The sequence below is a fragment of the Stenella coeruleoalba genome (genome assembly GCF_951394435.1).
Source record: "Stenella coeruleoalba genome assembly, chromosome: 5".
In the NCBI taxonomy this organism is placed as follows: domain Eukaryota; kingdom Metazoa; phylum Chordata; class Mammalia; order Artiodactyla; family Delphinidae; genus Stenella; species Stenella coeruleoalba.
This window is the reverse complement of record NC_137150.1, coordinates 88,957,229-88,977,701: the sequence shown is the minus strand read 5'-3', so window position 1 is coordinate 88,977,701 and position 20,473 is coordinate 88,957,229. Positions and strand designations below refer to the sequence as shown.

At 35.8% G+C, this 20,473-nt stretch overlaps 1 protein-coding gene across 7 annotated transcripts in view; it reads right to left on the bottom strand.

Annotated features, from left to right (window-relative positions):
- The window catches only part of MORC1 (MORC family CW-type zinc finger 1), a 351,409-nt gene that overhangs the window by 76,012 nt on the left and 254,924 nt on the right, over positions 1–20,473 (bottom strand). For all 7 annotated transcript variants that reach the window (XM_079922605.1, XM_079922604.1, XM_079922607.1 and 4 more), the window contains 2 exons: positions 7,208–7,336; positions 3,781–3,886 (listed from right to left, as the gene is read on the bottom strand). In XM_079922605.1, coding sequence (XP_079778731.1) covers positions 3,781–3,886; positions 7,208–7,336 — 235 coding nt within the window. The remainder of the gene's footprint in view (positions 1–3,780; positions 3,887–7,207; positions 7,337–20,473) is intronic.

Below are 20,473 nucleotides of genomic sequence, written 5' to 3'. Positions count from 1 at the left end.
TCAAGGCTGCAGCATACACTTTTCTTGCTCCCACCAGCAGAGAAGAGTGAGGACTACAATCAAATTCAAATACTACTGTGAAAAAACACTTAATTTCACCCACATATGGTATTTGTTTTTACTGTTATTTTCAAAGAAAGGTGGTAGGTAAACAAACCAGGGGACACCTACCTATATATATATAACCACCTGCAGTGTTCATTTGAAGACATCTGTGAGGTGGTGCCTACACAGGTTTCTATTTCATTTGAGAAAAGAACCTTGTGGCAGCATTAAGTTTTTATTTAGAAAAGAGAAACCTCAGATATTTTATTAAAATGCAATCCATCCAATTGTCCTCAAAGATTTTTAGAAACAAATTAAATTTTAATATGGAATACAAGCCACAGATACTTTTTAACATCCTTTTCAAAATTCAGACTTTTGGGTTTAGTCAAATGATAGGCATCATTTTTACCCTGCTGGTGAACCCTATTTTCAATACAGAGAAACGTATAGAATGAATGTAATGGAAGCACACTGATGTTTACTTCTTGGGTACCGTGGCAAAAATGTGTAGCCTTCCTCTGTGGAAAACAAAAAGGGGCTTCGGTGGCCTGAAAAAGAATGGCTCCTTTTTACCCTGCCTGGGTCACCAACTCTAAATACTACCATTTGTAAAATGGTGTGTTTTGTCACCATAAAGTATTTGTCTGGAATTAGGCTTCCCGAGATAAGGATCCTTTCGGAGAGTCCATGATATAGTAAGGCAGAAGGAGTACAGGTTTTGCATCAAACTGCTTGGCTGCAAGTTTCAGGTTTAGGGAGGAATCCTGGACAGGTCACTGGACCTCCCTTAGTCTCACTGTTTTCTCCTCTGAGAAATAGAGAAAGCTCACGTGATTATTGTAAAGAGGAAATGACATAACGTGTAATTGCTATGTAAGAGAGAGCTATTATTATGTTTCCTGCCCCAGTTCTGGTTACACGGACATTGTTCACTCAAATGCTATTCAGTGGCATTAACCCTGAGGACAATTGGCAATTAACTGCTGACAATAAACCGTATTTTCTGTAAATACAGACGATGCCACTTTTCGCCCCATTACTCTGTCCTTCCGCTCATCAAATGTTGCCTAATAAATAACTATATTTCACATCTCATCACTTTAACACACTTATTTTATGTGATTCTATCCAAATCCAATAGCACATATGTATCAGGGTTTTGCTATTTCATGGCTTAGTCTCAAATTATGCACGGTCCATCCAAACATACTGAATCAGAGGACTGAGTGAGGTCATCAGATCAACTCCTCTTCCCTTGGGAATCTTCATCTGCATCGCTGTTAACGATCTCCCATAAAGAAGTGTCAGCTCTCAAGAAACTGCCCAGGCTTCCCTGGTGGCGCAATGGTTGAGAGTCCGCCTGCCGATGCAGGGGACACGGGTTCGTGCCCCGGTCCGGGAAGATCCCACATGCCGCGGAGCGGCTGGGCCCGTGAGCCATGGCCGCTGAGCCTGCACGTCTGGAGCCTGTGCTCCACAACGGGAGAGGCCACAACAGTGAGAGGCCCGCATATCGCAAAAAAAAAAAAAATAGTAAAAAAAAAAAGAAACTGCCCTTATAATCAGGAGTTTTTCTCTACAGCTCCCATTTCTAAATCTCTTGCTATCACTTTAAGCATATTTTTTGTCCTAATCTTTTCAGTGGAAATGAAATACAGATGGTCAAAATTATGTCAGTATATTTAAAGAATCAAGGACTTAAGAAATTTTAAATATAAGAAGATTTTTTGCATTTCAGGCTTTTAAGGTCCATCAGTTTTCTGCCAACATGGCAAATTTATCTTGCCTGTCATCACAAGTGGCAGTGTTTTGATGTGTAAAAGAGAATTAATACAGTTCTGAAACTAATTTTATAACGTTCAGTGATGGCACCATCACTTTTCAAGGAGACGAGGGGGCAACCATGCCAATTCAAGGACAATAGTAAGTTTGAGAAAAGGGAAGCTACAGAGGACACATTCCCAGTTCTGTGGGTCCGAGAAGGCCTAAGACTGGGGTGAGAAGTAATGGGTATATGGTTAGAATGTGGGGAGGAATCTAAATTCTCATGGCTTGTTACCAAGGGGCCCCCTGTGACCAGGGACTTAGATTGTCCTTACAAGGGGCTCAGTTGGACCTAGAAAACATGCAGAAGGTCCTATTATTACACTCCATCCTAGGTGATGGGAAGATGATTTAAAGACAGGTTATATCATTTGTCCAAGGCTTCAGAGGCTAATGAAGCCAGGAGTCAAACCCAGGCAGTCTGGACCCAGAGTCTAAACTCTAAACACTATCCTACACTGTATGAAAGTTCTGAGCTCACAGAAAGTGATCAATATTATTAATTTTTTTTTTTTTGACAGTTGCGGGCTTGGACCAATTTTACTTACATTTCCTAGCATAAGGCATTCCACGCAGAAATTTAAAACTCAAAACCAAAACAACAACAAAAAAACTTCTCTGAAACAACACTTGGGTGAAAATCATGACAATGACAATGAAAACACTACCTATTCTTAATATTGAAACTGAGCCACCACTGTGTTCCTATCTGGGAGATATTTAAGTTACAAGTTAGGACTAGAATCAGGTTGGGAGTTAGAAGACCTGGGCCAGTGGCTTCATGAACAGGCTTCTCACCCCCACATTTTGGGCTTCAATTTCCATTTCTCTAAAATGAACAAGTGAGACTATATCACTCTTTTATAATCATGCTCCCTGGAGCTCTAAGCTTTTTAGAGAGAGTAGGGACAGAAATGAGAAGTGGATACCTCTGGCCTCCAGATTCTCAACCTCCAATTAAATCAGGACAGTTCTGTTTTTATCTATTTTATATACTTGAGGTCAGAGACAAATTTTATTTGGGGGAGAAAAAAAAAAAAGGTTCTGCTGCAAACCAAGAAAGGGAGACTAAAAAACCCCTCGGGCCATGTGAAATCTAAGAGCCCCTGTCACCTCTGACATTTTTTGTTAATCTCTAAATATGATTAACCTGGAGACTCCAGGTGGAAGGGGTTTTAGTAGCAGTTTCTAAATGTTTTCTTCTTTCTAATTTTTATTCAGTTGCTCTTTATTTTTTATTCAGGGCTGGATAAAAATAAACAAGAGTTATTACCCTAATGTCTGTATTAGCAATATTGATCCACTTATCCAGGTCAAAGTACTTAGAATAAACTCCATGGAAAACCGATGCCTCACTTAAGGGTGCCTTTGTTAAAGGGGAGTATTAACTCTTTTGCCCACAAGGAAAAGAAGTAAGTCAAAAAGGGCTTGTAATAACATTGATATTCATCAATATTTAATTGGGTTTTTTTTCCTGTTTTAGTCTGAACTTCTTCCTCCAAAAGCACAAAGCAATGAAATCAATATACGACTTAAACAGGAAAAGCACATAGTCTAACAGTTTAGCGCCTCTAGAGACACCCTCTAGATAAGACTCCTGCAGGATAAGATTGTACATTGCGTGTAAATGAACTGGAAGGCAGAACTCTTAAACACCAGGGTATGTCTCCCGCCAGTGGAAGCACAGAGCTGCACACCAAATGCTGACAAAAAGTTACACCCAGGACTCTCTTAACTTGATGGAAAAGAATACTAACGAAATATCCTTCCAGAGGTGGCAAGGAGCTAGAAAGAGTTAGAAGAAATGACAGCTACTAAGCTAAAAATTATCTATGTATCCAGTTTCACACATATATATTTTAGTAATTAAAAATGAATAAAGAATTTTAGAAAACTATCAAAAACTACCTGTTTTCCAAGAGGTTAGCGTTATTAGCACAAATCCAGATGTCATAAATTTCTTTTTCCTGATAATTAGTAGAGGGAGGCAAGACTCTCCATTTAAGGCAAAGATCTAAAATAATCAAAACAAAACCATGTACATACAAGAAAGACCACAATCAGAAGTGAATCTAACATAGTAAGATGTCAGGTTGCATATACCGAAAGTATGAGGTATTTCAATCCAAAGACAAGTGAATCCTTGATCATATACCATTATATTTGATGGCACAAATAGTTCGGGATTCTATGAGCTACCCTAGGACACCATCAATAAATTATTATTGTTGCGGCTGTTATTATTATTATCGCCATTATTGCTTAAGTTCTTTCCAGTTGGTTTCTACTAGTTTCAGCCAGAAGAATCTTAATAGGTCCCTCTTCACCTCTTCTCAAACCATATGAAGACTTCCAGTGACCTGACTCTCCCATTTTTTCTGACCTATTATCTATCTGCCAACAATACCACTGTTCATCTCCAACCACATGACTAACATAACAAGGAAAATCAAGCTCTCTCTACCATTTACACATAGTTCCTTGCTCTGCATTTTTTTTTTTTTTTTTTTACATCTCTTATCCTACTCTCCAGTCTACAGTCTTAACTTCTTTATCTCTTTCTCCCTTTCAGTCCCTCCTGGGTTTTAGGACTAAGGCACTCTACTCTCCCCAGGCTATTCCTCACTTTAATCCTCAGTTCCCTCCAGACCCACTGTTAATGGCTCTTGGGTAAATACTTCCCTCTGCTCATATAAGATGGAGGCAGTTTGCACAGTGGTTAAGAATCTGAATAGCCCAGAAAATTAAAGTTATGGCAAACTCACTCATTTTTGTAATTCCCACAACCAATATCTACATCTCACTGCATCTGGCAACACAACAGCAAGCACCAGTTTTTCATAGAGTAGCCCTCACATTAAATAAAACCATCATAGACTATATTGTACAGTTATGTTGTTAATTTTCCTTTGAAATGTAAAATATTTTAAGCTTTTTTTTTTTTGGTCAAAAGTGGTAACATCTTAACATACAAATACAAACCTTTTTGTAGTTGTAAGATTTAGCTTATAAATCGTTCAAATTGAAGTGAAAGATTACCAGGTCATTGTTAATGACTTAGTCTATTACGAATATGTGTATTTTTGTAAAGGAAAAGCACTTGTAGATATTTAATCAGTACTATATGTCTGTTTTGAAGAAATAAAATGCTGCTTAGAGATTCTCTTTAAATATTTTTTATTTTTGTGCTCAAATGTATTTTCTGTTGATCTATGGAATGTTCTGTACAAAGCTGTATGGTTGTACTGTTGGGCTAGACACTTGTGTTTTTTAAAATCTGTACTTAGCCAAATGTATCTGACCATATTAAAATATAGTATCTTTGTTATGAAAAATTTGATTGCAAAAAAGAAAAAAAGAATCTGAATAGCTCCACAATGACTACCTCTATAACTCAGAAAAATTACTGCGCTATGTTTCAGCATCATCATCTGTAAAAAGAGATTAATATTACTACTTACCTAAAAGAGTTCCTGAGGATTATATGATATAAAAACAATGATAAAAGCCAACACTGCTAGGTATTATCTGTGATGGTTACTTTTATGTGTCAATTTGATGGGGCCAAGGGGTGTCTGGATAGTTGGTCAAACATTATTGTGAGTGTATCTGTGAAGATGTTTTGGATGAGATTAACATTTGAGCTGGTAGAATGAGTAAAGCACACTGTCTTCCCTAATATGGGTGGGCCTCAAGAAATCAGTTGAAGGCCTGAATAGAGGGAAAAAAAAAAAAGCTGACACTCTTGCAAGTAAGAAGAAACCTCTGACTGTCTTGAACTGAGACATCAGTTTTTTCCTGCCTTCAGACTAGAACTAAAACATCGGCTCTTCCTGGGTATTGAGCCTGTCAACATTCAGACTGGAACTACATCATCAGGTCTTCTGGTTCTCAGGCCTTAAGACTCAAACTGGAATTAAACCAATGGCTCTTCTAGGTCTTCAGCTTGCTGACTACAGATCTTGGGAGTTGTCAGCCTCCTTAATCATGTGAGCCAATTTCCTATAATTAATATCTATCTAAGTATCCATCCATCCGTCCATAAATCTATCTATCCTATTGGTTCTCTTTCTCTGGAGAACCCTAATACACTATCCCAAGCACTTAGTAAACTTTACATGTGTGAATTAATTGTATTTTCACAAAACTTCATGATGTAACTACAAATACTAACCTCATTTTATAAATAAGAAAACTGAGGCTTAGAGAAGTTAAGGAATTTACCCAGTTTCACACAGCTCTCAGGTACTGGAGATTGGATTCTGACAGTACCTTGCACATATCAAAAACACTGTCATTTTTAGCCAGTAATATTATCATCCAATAGGCTGTTGCATATAGTCATCAATTTCCTCAGCTATACCTTCTAAGCATCTGTCTGTCATTTGTGTTCCTCTTAAATCTCACTGCCATGCCTTTATTCAGACATTTACAGTTTCCCACCTGGATCCTGGATTATGCCAGTAGTCTCATCAGAGGTCTCACCCAACCTCTGCTCTAGCCCTCCTCCAAATCATCCTGCACTAAGCTGCCAGAGCAACCTTACTACAAGTGACATCTAACCAGTCAGGTCCTCTTTGGACCACCCCAGGCTCAAGGCTGGGGAGGTGTTCCCTTGGCCCTGTGTAAATAGCTACAGGGTGATATTTTGTTTGCTTGACCACCTTCCCCACTGAATGGCCGATTCCCTGCAGACAGTAGAGACACATAATAAGTGTTCAATGCTTCAATGATATCACTCTCCTTCTGAAAAACTTCTGGTGCCTCTCATTGCTTATTAAAGTAAAAACTCCTTATCCTGGCATTCAAGGCCATTTAACATGTTTACTCAACCTAACAGTTTTGTCTTTTGTTATTTATTCATCATTCATTCAGTCAGTAGTCAATTACTAAGTACCTACTCTTATTTAACATAGTGTTAAGTATTAAAAATAGAAAAATGACTGTTTCTATTATCCACCACAAAAATATTACCTGAAGTATACACCTGATATTAACACAGATTTCCAGCTACGTCTCTGCCCTTCAAAAGTCTACTTTAAACACCATGGCAAAGCTACCTCTGTCATGAAGCCTTGCTTTAATCTCCTCCTCTCCCCTTTCTTTGAACCCTCAAACAACTTTGGGCCTCTTTTACATCATTTACACTATTTTCACCTCTATTACAATTATTTTCATACTCATCTTAACCTTTCTCCTAGACCCTAATCTCCTTGGAAGCGAAAACCCTGTCTTACCCACCTTTGTCTTCCTCATGCCCTATTTTTTAACAGAACAACTTGCATATTAGGCTCTCACTAAAAGTTTGCTAATTGGAATGAAATTTAACACTCACCGCACTGAATAATGAATGGGATGGCCATGGCCTGTCTTCTTTGATATTGAATAGAATCTGAAGATTTCTCCATGTCCTTATTATTCAGGTATCCAAGTTCATTCCAAAACAATGTTAGATTTCTATTACCTAAAAAAAAAGAAAGAAGAAAGCAGGCAAAGAATAAGGAAAGAAAATAAAATCAGTAAGATAAAGATGATAAGCAAAGGGAAATTTGGATATAAACACAATGTATATACAATACGATCTCGAACATGTAAAAACTAATACATATACAAAAATAAGTGATTAAAATATTTGACACTGGTTTCCTCTGGGTATGGGTGAAATTTGTCTTCTGCTTTACACTTTCTTACATTTTTCCAAACTATATGTAATAAATATGCAACATCTTTATAATAAAACTGAACACAATTGCAGTTATAAAAATAATACGCACTTTTATTGTTGCAATAAAATACATTGACACTTAAAACTTTTTTCTTAAATACTCCTAGGAGAGACTGCACTGATTAAACTTAATAGCCACCCTTAAGACTATTGATACACATATTTATCATCTTGTCTCACAGTCAGAGTTTTATTTTATCTCTGGTTCCCTTCTCTTCCAGTCTCTATTGTTTATGCCCTACCCTTGCCCTAGATTCTAAACTTCCTCCTTGCTTAGAACAGTACTTGTCATGGAGGCCCATTCAGGAGTCCTCCTTAAGAGGCTGTATTCTTATCTGTTGATCCAGCAATTGCACTGCTAGGAATCTTCCCTACAAACATATAACACAATGGCCATATATATCATAGCACTGTTTGAATAGAAAACAAAAAAACAAAAAAAAAAACCCTGGAAACAAGGTAAAAGTCCAGAATAGGGAACTGATAAATCCCATTTTCAAACAAGCGAACATTAGATAAACTTTAAAACACAGAGTTAGAGCTAAATATATTATTGCATCAAGATCTCCAAGACAGAGTTTTAATAATAATTTTTTTAAAAGATGTAAAACAGCAAACCTAGTATAATCAGCTTTTGTAATGTAAAAACAGAGCATATACGTATAAAATTTTGAAGGGCACACTTTTCTTTTCCTAAAAGGACACAAAAGAAAGTTTTAATAGTGGATACCATTGGAGAAAGGACAGAGGTAGAGAGGAAGGCAGGGGAAGGTACTTTCACTTTTCTTTTTTTACTTTCTGAACACTTTGAGTATTTTTACATGTGCATGTATTACTTTAAAAATACTTTTTTGAAAAAAGCACCCACATTTACCGTTCTGTCCAATATGGTAACCAACTGGCCACATGTGGCTACTGAGCATTGAAATGTGGCAGATACAGAACATTTCATCAATGTACAAAGTTCAAAGAGTAATATTCTAAAATATATACCTTGGAAATAAAATATACGAAATAGGGCCAGCCTTACATCAACCTTAACAATTGACTGTGTAATCCAGGCAAAATACCAATAAACGTCTTTACACCTTCCTATACCTTTTAAAATTTAGGTTCAGAATGCTATGTGCCTTTAAGACCAGCAGGGAAGGAACTCAGTGTTCAAAAGGGGCTTTGCAATTGAGCTGGGCTGACAGCTACCCTCACAAATTCCTGGGTCTCTTACCTTGTTCCTTCACAAAATCCCTACCAGCTCTTGCCTCAGATTTCCCTTTGGATTCTGCTTCTTGGGCTTCTCTCAACTCAGACTTTTGGTTTTCTGCTCTTGGCTCAGCATTTGGTATTGGCCCAGCCCAGACTCCACTTTTTCGCTGCACACCAGATCCTGAAACACTCTTTAGTGTCTGGAGAGGGCTCATGAGACCTTGTTCTCTGATTTCCACATGAACTACTCAGTTCTTATTATGTCAAGGCAGGAAGTGCTGTAGATTAAAGTCAGGTGACTTTGAGTGCTGTCTACCACAGATTTATTGTGTAATTGCGGGAAAGCCGTAAATTTTCTTATCCATAAAGTGAGTGTTAACAATAACTTGCCTTACATGGTTATCACTAAGAATAAATATGAAGGTGCATTAAAAACAGTAGTGCTGTGCAGAAATTTAAGTTACTGCTGTTCTGTATTTGTTCTCTCTCTAAATGTTACTTCCCCAAGAAGACCTCACCTTTGCAAACAAGGAACTGTGCTTTAACACTATGCATGCCCTCAACACAGAGCTCAGCAACCTGCACCTAATAAGCCCTCAAAAAATCTTGCTGCCATTCTTGATAAAATAGCTCATTAATGTTTTGTTTGGATAAAATGGAAGCGAAATAGCATCTCTCCCTGAAAATATTGACTAATCACAGTTAACACAACCCAGCAAACTTATAAAACGAACATCAACTGTGAATCCCAAAATAAACATTTTAAGAGCGATAAAACTACTAGCATGTTAGAAACACAGACACATGCCTCTCAAGGGTGGGGTGATACCTGCTCTGTGGTCACACCACTCTTACAATGCTTACACGTTACATTTCAGTTCACTTTATGTCTATTTTCCCTCTAGAAAGTGAAATCCTTGAAGACAATGGCTATATTTAGGATCTTGCTTTCAGTAGCTGACACTCAGAGCTTAATGTTTACTTATAAGACTAAATAATACTAAAGAATTACTGGCTATCAAAGATATAAATGAGAACACTCAGTAGCCCAACATCTAATGACCAGGACTGATAGAAGATATTATACTATTCAAAGCAGATATCAGGACAAAGGAAATAAATAACCAGAGATATTCAATCTGGGAATCAGAAATTGCTTTTCCTAACTGCCAATGGAACTTTTTTTTTCCTTCAGATAGCAGCTACTCCAATATGCATAATTTATAATATGTTATTAAAACAAATTTCCATGGAGTGGACCCTGAAGACTAGGTAGATGCTTCAGCAAGTGGATAAGTAAGTTGGCCAGACCAGAGAAACGGCAGTAGGAGGAAACATATCACACCAGTGTCTGTTTTCTTTCATGTGTTACTCAGTCTCTAGAGATTTATACAACTAACCTGAGAAAAAAATTCCTCCCATACAAGGGAACCCCCAAAAGTCTATCAGTGGATTTTTCAGCAGAAACCTTATAGATCAGGCAAGAGTGGGATAATATAATCAAAGTGCTGAAAGAAAAAAATAACCTGCCAACCATGAATACATTACCTGTATTGAAGCTATCCTTCAGAAATGAGGGAGAAATAAAGAATTTCCCAAACAAAAGCTGAGGGAGTTCATTACTAGACCTGCCTTACAAGAAATGCTAAAGGGAGTTCTTCAAGCTGAAATGAAAGGAAACTAATTAGTAACTTAAAAATGTTAAAATATAAAACTCACTGGTAAGGGTAAGTATATAGTCAAATTCAGAATACTCTAATTCTATAATGATGGTATATAAATCACTTAACTCTAGTATAAAGGTTAAAAGACAAAGTATTAAAACCATAGCTACAATATTTATTAATGAATACACAATATTAAAATATGTAAATTGTGAAATAAAGAACATAAAATGCTTGTGGGGGGAGGGAGTAAAACAGTTGAGTTTTATATGTGATAGAAGTTAAGTTGTTGTAAACTTAAAATTGACTGTTATAACTATAACATGTTTTATGTATGCCTCATAACCACAAAGCAAAAACCTATAGCAGATGTACAAAACATAAAGAGAAAGGATTCAAAGTATAATACTACAGAAAATTATCATATCACAAAGGAAGAGACCAAGAGAGGAAGAAAGAAACAAAGGAACTACAGAATAGCCAGAAAACAATTAATAAGATGGCAATAGTAAATCCTTATCTATCAATAATTACTTCAAATATAAGTGGATTAAATTCTCCAATCAAAAGATGTAAAGTGACTGAATAGATAAAAACCAAGACCCAACTACATGATGTCTATAAAAGACTCACATCAGTTTTAAGGCCACACATAGGCTCAAATTGAAGTGATGGAAAAAAGATACCATGCAAATGGAAACCAAAAGAGAGCATGGGTAGCTATACTTATATCAGACAAAACATACTTTAAGTCAAAAACTGTAGGAAGAGAAAACGAAGGTTATTATTTAACGATAAAGAAGCTGATTCATCAAGAGGCTATTAATAATTGTAAATACATACACCCAACATCAGAGCACCTAAATACATTAAGCAAATATTAACAGATCTAAAGGGAGAAATAGACCACAATGCAATAATAGTAGGAGTCTGCATTACCCTTCTTTTAACAATGGATAGGTCATCCAGAGATAAAATTATAAGAAAAAATGGACTTGAACTATACATTAGATAAAATGGACCTAACAGACATACACACAATATTTCATCCAATAGCAACAAAATAAACATTCTTCTCAAATGCATATGGAATATTCTCCAGGATAGATCATATGTTAGGTCACAAAATAAATCTTAATAAATTTACAAGGATTGAATCATATCAAGTATCTTTTCTGACCATAATGAAACTAAAATAATCAACAAGAGGAAGAAAGCTGGAAAATTCACAAATAGGTGGAAATTAAATAATGGACAACTGAACAACCAAGGAGTCAAAGAGGAAATCAAAAGGGCAAAGGAAACAACCCATTTACCATCACATCAAAAAGAATAAAATATCTAGGAATAAATCTACCTAAGGAGGCAAAAGACTTATACTCTGAAAACTATAAGACACTGATGAAAGAAACTGAAGATGACACAAACAAATGGAAAGATATACCATGTTCTTGGATTGGAAAAATCAATATTGTTAAAATGACCATACTACCCAAGGCAACCTAAAGATTCCATACAGTTCCTATCAAATTACCAATGGGGTTTTTCATAGAACTAAACAAATAATTTAAAAATTTGTATAGAAATACAAAAGACCCTGAAGAGCCAAAGCAATCTTGAGAAAGAAGAACAGAGCTGGAGGAATCAGGTTGCCTGATTTCAGACTATACTACAAAGCTACAGTCATCAAAACAGTATGGCAGTGGAACAAAAACAGAAATAGAGATCAATGCAATAGAACGGAAAGCCCATAAATAAACCCATGCATAGCGATAAACACCTACATTAAGAAACAAGAAAGATCTCAAATAGCCTAATTTTATACCTCAAGGAGGTAGAAAAAGAACTAAGCCCAAGTTAGCAGAAGGAAAAAAAGAGCAAAGATCAGAACAGAAATAAATGAAATAGAGAACAGAAAACAATAGAAAAGATCAATGAAACTAAGAGCTGCTTTTTGAAAAGATAAACAAAAATGTTAAACTGTTAATAAGACTAGCTAAGAAAAACAGTGAAGACTCAAATAAAGTCAGAAATGAAAGAGGGGACATTACAGCTGATACAACAGAACTATCAATACAAAGGATCTTAAGAGACTGCTATGAACAATTATATGCCAACAAATTATATAACCAAGAAGAAATGGGTAAATTCCTAGAAACATACAAACTACCAAGACTGAATCATGAAGAAATAGAAAATATGAACAGACCAAGAGTGAGTAAAAAGATTGAATCAGTAATCAAAAATCTCCCAGCATTTTTTGATTGGGTTTTTTTTTTTTTTGATATTGAACTGGATGAGCTGTTTGTATATTTTGGAGATTAATCCCTTGTTGGTTGCTTCATTTGCAAATATTTTCTCCCATTCTGAGGGTTGTCTTTTTGTTTTCTTTATGGTTTCCTTTTCTGTGCAAAAGCTTTTAAGTTTAATTAGATCTCATTTGTTTATTTTTGTTTTTATTTCCATTACTCTAGTTGGTGAATGAAAAAAGATCTTGCTGCTATTTCAAAGAGTGTTATGCCAAAGTTTTCCTCTAAGAGTTTTATAGGGCCTGGCCTTACATTTAGGTCTTTAATCCATTTTGAGTTTATTTTTGTGTATGGTGTTAAGGAGTGTTCTAATTTCATTCTTTTACATGTAGCTGTCCAGTTTTCCCAGCATCACTTATTGAAGAGACTGTCTTTTTCTCCATTATATATTCTTGCCACCTTTGTCATAGATTAGGTGACCATAGGGGCATGGGTTTATCTCTGGGCTTTCTATCCTGTTCCATTGATCTATATTTCTGTTTCTGTGCCAGTACCATACTGTTTTGATGACTGTAGCTTTGTAGTACAGTCTGAAGTCAGGAAGTCTGATTCCTCAGCTCCATTTTTCTTTCTCAAGATTGCTTTGGTTATTTGGGGTCTTTTGTGTTTCCGTACAAAAAATGGGCATAAGATCTAAATAGACATTTCTCCAAAGAAGACATACAGATGGCCAAATAGCACATGAAAAGATGCTCAACATCACTAATTATTAGAGAAATGCAAACCAAAACTACAATGAGGTATTACCTCACACCAGTCAGAATGGCCATCACCAAAAAATCTACCAACAGTAAACGCTGGAGAGGGTGTGGAGAAAAGGGAACACTGTTGATGGGAATGTAAATCCCCTCCTACACTGTCGTAAATCCCCTCCTACACTGTTGATGGGAATGTAAATTGGTGTAGCCACTATGGAGAACAGTATGGAGGTTCCTTAAAAAACTAAAAATAGAACCACCATATGACCTAGCAATTCTACTCCTGGGCATATACCCAGAGAAACCCATAATTTGAAAAGATACATGCACCCCAATGTTCATTGCAGCACTATTTACAGTAGCCAGGACATCTAAGCAACCTAAATGTCCACCAACAGAGGAATGGATAAAGAAGATGTGGTACATACATACAACGGAATATTACTTGCCATAAAAAAGAATGAAATAATGCCATTTACAGTAACATGGATGGACCTAGAGACTGTCATACTGAGTGAAGTAAGTCAGACACAGAAAGACAAACATCATATGATATCACTTATATGTGGAATCTAATAAAAAGGGTACAAAAGAACTTATTTATAAAACAGAAGTAGAATCACAGATGTAGAAAACCAACTTATAGTTACCAGGGGATAAGGGGCAGGAGGGATAAATTGGGAGACTGGGATTGACATATACACACTACCATATATAAAATAGGTAACTAATAAGAACCTGCTGTATAGCACAGGGAACTCTACTCGATACTCTGTAATGGCCTATATGGGAAAAGAATCAAAAAAAAAAAGTGGATATATGTATATGTATAACTGATTCACTTTGCTGTACACCTGAAACTAACACAACATTGTAAATCAACTATATGTCAATAAAACATTTTTTTAAAAATCTCCCAACAAATAAGAAGCCCAGGACCAGATGGCTTCAGTGGTGAATTTTATCAAACATTAAAGAAATGAATACGTATCCTTCTCTATCTCTTCTGAAAAACTGAAGAGGAGGACACCCTTCCAAACTCATTTTATGAGGTCTGTATCACCCTGATTCCAAAACCTGGTAAGGACATTATAAGGAAAGAAAAGTATAGGCTAATATCACTGGTGAACATAGATGCAAAAATCCTCAATGAAACAAAGCAAACCAAATTCAACAGAACAATAAAAGGATCATGCGGTATTTATCCCTGGATGCAAAAACAGTTCAACATACATAAATCAATAAATATGACACACTACATTAATGGAATGAAGACTAAAAATCATATGATCATCTCAATAGGTACAGAAAGAGCATTTGACAAAATTCAACACCACTTTATGATAAAAACTCTCAACAAATGAATTATAGAAACTATGTACCTCAACATAATGAAGGCCATAGACAACAAGCCCACAGCCAACATCATACTCAACAGTGAAAAGTTAAAGTTTTTCTTCAAGATCAGGAATAAGACAAGGATATCCAATTTTGCCACTTCTATTCAACATAGTACTGGAAGTCCTAACCAGAGCAATTAGTCATGGAAAAAGAAATAAAAGGCAACCAAATCAGAAAGGAAGAAGTTAAAATTTTCTCTGTTTGCAGATGACATAATAGTATATATGCAAAACCTAAAGACTCCACCAAAAAACTAAACAAGGAATTCAGTAAAGTTGCAAGATTCAAAATCAACATACAAAAATCAGTTGCATCTCTGTCACTAACAATGAACTATCTGACAGAGAAATTAAGAAAGCAATTTCATTTACAATAGTATCAAAAACAATAAAATACTTAGGATTAAATTTAACCACGGAGATGAAAGACTTATACACTGAAATGTATTGACTGACGAAAAACACTGAAGACATAAATAAATGGAAAGATATCCTGTGTTCTTTGATTGAGAGAATATTTGATTGACCAGTGGAATAGAATAGAAAGCCTAGAAATAAACCTACACATATATAGCCAACTAATCTCTGACAAGGGTGCCAAGAACATACATAAAGAACATTCTTTTCAATAAATGGTGGGAAAACTGGATATACTCACAAAAGAATGAAACTATTTTATACCACTCATAAATATTAACCCAAAATGAATTAAAGACTTAATTGTAAGACCTGAAACCATAAAGTTCCTAGAAGAAAACATACAAAAAGCTCTCCTTAACATTGGTCTGGGTGATGATTTTTTTTTGATATGATACTAAAAGCACAAGCAAAAAAAAAAAAAAAAGTGGGACTATATCAAACTGCAGTCTCTATATAGCAAATGAAACAATCAAAAAAATGAAAAGGTAACATACAGAAGGGGAGAAAATATCTGCAAGTAATTTATATGATAAGGGGTTAATACCTAAAATGTACAAAGAACTCACACAACTGAATAACAACAAAAAAACTCTTACTGAAAAATGGGCAAAAGACCTGAATAGACAGTTTTCCAAAAAAGACATACAAATGGCCAACAGGTACATGAAAAGGTACTCAACATCACGAATAATCAGGGAAGTGCAAATCAAAACCACAATAAGATATCACTTCATACCTGTTAGGATGGCTATTATCAAAAAGAGAAGATAAAACAAATGTTGGGGATGTGGAGAAAAGGGAAGCCTTGTGCACTGTTGGTGGGAATGTAAATTGGTATGAGCATTATGGAAAACAGTATGGAGTTTCCTCAAAAATTAAAAATATAACTATTATATGATCCAGAAACCCACTTCTGGGTATACATCTGAAGCAAATGGAATCGGTATCTTGAGAAGATATTTGCACTCCCATGTTCATTGCAACATTAGTCACTACAGGCAAGATATGGAAATATGGAAACCACCTAAGTGTCCAACGACAGTTGAATGGTTGAAGAAAATGGTGTGTGTGTCTGTGCACATGTGCGCTAGAGAGAGAGAATAAAATATTATTTAGCCAAAAATGTTGAAGATCCTGCCATTTGCTATAAGAATGAATGTGGAGGTCATTACTACTAAATGAAATAAGCCAGACAACAATATATGATATGACTTATATGTGGAATCTAAAAATAATAATAATAAAGTTGAACTCATAAAAACAAAAAGTAGAATGGTGGTTGCTGGCAACTGTGGGCCAGAGGTAATGGGGAGAGGTTGGTCAAAGGGTACAAGCTTTCAGTTATAAACTCAGTAAGTTCTGAGGATCTAATGTACAGCATGGTGACTATAGTTAATAATACCATATTGCATTACCTGAAATTTGCTAAGAGGGTAGATCTTAAGCATTCTTACCCCCCACACATGCAACAAGGTAACTGTGTGACGTGACAGATGTTTTAATTAACTTGACTGTGGTAAATATTTCACAAATATTTCATGAATTGTCATGTTGTTCACTTTATAAACATACATGATTTTTTTTTGTCAATTATAGCCCAATAAACCTGGAAAAAAATTCTTGTCTATCCTAGTCTAGCAAGAAATAGTAAAATTAATAATAAAATTTATTAAACTAGGTTGGCCTTAACATATGAAGTGGTATACAATTATGGATATTTTTAATATATGGTTTTAATAAACTATTTTTTGTTAATGTGTATTAATGAAGGTTTTTAAATTGCCCTTTCATCAAGAAGAAAATTAAGAGCAAAAAAGTGAAATTTCAAAATATGAAAAAGTACTTGACTTTTAAAAATACATCTTAAATATTTCCACCCAATGGAGAATGTTATGTAACACAAAATTTATTAATTTCATAATTATATTATTTTAACAACCTCAAGGTATTCTGATTTTAAAATTTAGTTTACATTTATAAACAGGAAATATTTATAATATTCAAAATTATAGAATACATACCTTGAGACTTTTGTTTGAATAATCAACAAGCTTGTTAAATTAATGGAATAATCAGGGATCAATGCACACAATTAAAGTCCTGATTTCTAGAATAAGTATCTGAGAAAAGCTGTGAAAATTTAATTTATTGCTATGTATGGAGTACTGTATTCAGAAGATTCCTAACATTTAAATTAATTTGATTAATTTTTCAGAAGCCTCTTAAAACCAGGGAAAAATAGTGGGAACTAGTGCAATAACTTACTAAAAAAATTGTCAAAAACCAGTAACTAAAAGAGCAGTTCACATAGATTTTGCCTCTTAAAAAGAGGAGAAATGTAACAGCCTCCTAGATGTCAGTTTCGTATCTATTCATAGAATGTATAATGACATTCAGGGAATCAGTTAGCCAAGTGGAGAAGTAATAAAATTCAGTAATAAACTACCAAAGCAAAGCTTTGATGTTTTCAATCAAAATAAGGAAACCTAAAACAGTTTATGAAATCAAAGCACCAGGAAAATCTTAAGATGGAGAAGGTATTTAAATGAGGTCCCTGCCTTCAGGTAGCTCTGCGTCTAAATAGATGATTATATTCGATTTTCAAAGATCTCAAATAGAAATTACACATCCATTCTCAGAGGACTGTTGATCATACCTCTTCCTCTGTTGAATATTGTCCTATTTGTCATTACCTTAGCTAAGCTAGACATGAGACTCTTGCTAAGCTGATTCATGGTGTGATCATTTATGGCATCTCTGGGTTAGGGACAGCAAACTGGTTTCAACTGATACGCCAACTCCCATCAGCTGGTAGTGAAGCCTGTACACTCTTGAGGCCAGCGGCCAATTATCAGGAAGAACTGCCATGATGGCTAGAGAATGTGTGGTGCATTTGAGATGAGAGAAGGCCTATATGATCACTTCCCAAGGAACTCTATTTAAATTGATGCGAGATGGGGGCTTCCCTGGTGGCGCAGTGGCTGAGAGTCCGCCTGCCGATGCAGGGGACACGGGTTCGTGCCCCAGTCCAGGAGGATCCCACATGCTGCAGAGCAGCTGGGCCCGTGAGCCATGGCCACTGAGCCTGCGCGTCCGGAGCCTGTGCTCCGCAACGGGAGAGGCCACAACAGTGAGAGGCCCGCGTACCGCAAAAAAAATAAAAAACCAAAAAAATTGAGCCGAGATGAAACAAGGCAAGATGTCTTCAGTGGTGCTGAAGGTGCTTCCAGCGCCATTCTTTCTCTTGGCTCGTGGATGTGGCGGAGTGGGGTTGGGTCAGTCTCATGGTACAGTACAGTCAATGGCAGAAGTAGGTGGCAGCTGCAGTCAGAATACCTTACCTTCTCCACTCTACCGTGAACACAGCAGACTCCACAGACTCCAGGAATCTGCGGAGTTGGTCCAACTTCATAGTAAGGTCATTACTTCACCTGACAATGCCGCATCATTTTCGCTTGTTCCATATCAGCTGCTTCCCACTAGGATCTCCTTAAGCTGCAAAAATGATTTCAGAACCACCCCCTGCTCCCGACTTGAGAAAATACATGATGACAAAAATAAATAAATAAATCATGAATTTAATCATACTTTTGTGTGATTTTACATCTTACTACTCACAACTACATCTATACGTATTTGAAAAACTGTAGCACGTACATGTACAAGACATAATGCCATCTTAGGCAATCACTGGTAGCCAGGGATTCAAGGACTCCAAGCCACCCTCTAAGGTCCCCTAGGGCTTCCTGCCTACCAGTTCAGAACCACATCATTCTGCACACTGGAGACTAGAAGGAAGATGGATGGAGGTCTCAGGGTACAAACTTTCAAAAACAAACCTCAGGAGACTTAGGTTTCTACTGGTTCTTTCCTTATAAAGGAACAATTTTACTTTCCCTTTTTAGGTTATACTTTTATTTCGTCATGTTCATAGCTTTCTTTAGATATACTCATTTTTTCTTATTCTTTCTAAAATGTGGAAATCAAAATTAGACATAATAACAGAAATATATTCATAAAACATTGTGTTATCATGGGCAATAGCCTAGTTAGTTACCTAAGTCTCCTCAATACCTGGATTAGCATAATTTTTCTTTCTACCAGGACTCTCTTTACCTTACTCAGACATACACAAAGCCCCCTAACTGACTTAATGGTCTCAAAAGTGTAAAGACTCTTTTTGCTGTTGTTAATACAACTTGTGTTTAATTCTGATTGCACTGTCTTAATATCAGAGTCATTAGATACAACTTACTCTTTCTTCTAAGGTACACATATACAGACTAATGAAGAGAGTTTTGAGGTCTTGCTTCTGGTATGGCAGAGAAAAATCAAAGTGTAAGAATCCAAGTGTATTTAATTCCAGACAAAAGAAGAAGGGCTGGCTTTTTCATATTTTATTTGCAATATAGGTGAGATCCTCTGAGATATTTTAGCAAGAAACTTCATTGTAGATGTAAAAAATGTCATTATCATGATAACAATACAAGTGCAGTCAGAAAGAAAAGGAAGCGTAAGTGCTGTCAATGGTGATAATTTCAATTACCAGGTGAAAGCAGTGTAAATGGATAAAATCTAAGAATGTGATCATTTTTAAAAAACAGAAATCTATCCACTGAACTCCTGAACCATCCTGCTGTTTGCTGGGAGCTGGCACAAAGTAACAATTTTAAACAGAATACATATTTATGCCATATAAATCAGTTAGGCAAATGTCTATAATTTTTTAAATATTTTAATTGTATCTCTAATTCCTCTCAAATCAAGCTTTCAGCCAACGTAATTTGTTTAGTCATATAGAGTTCTATTGTTTCTGCTCTCAAATAGTAAATTACCAACTAACATGGGTAACCAAATAGTAGATGAAAAAAGTTTTTCTTTACAGAAGTATTAGAGTTAATAATCAAAGAAAATACGAAAGAATTAGAATATAAGATTTTGGAAGTCTTAAGGGATCTGAGCTTTGATCATTAACTGTTAATATCATTAAAAGAGAGACAATCGAATGACTTATGGCTCCTGATAGAACACACTACCACCTCTGAAGCATCTTGATGAAACAGCAACAAAAAAACACATCTGAATTTGGTCAAGCTGCTAGATTCTACCAATTTACAGAGAAATAAACAGAATGGAAGAATCTGTTAAACTACACCCAGTAATTCAGTCAGCAAAATTTAAA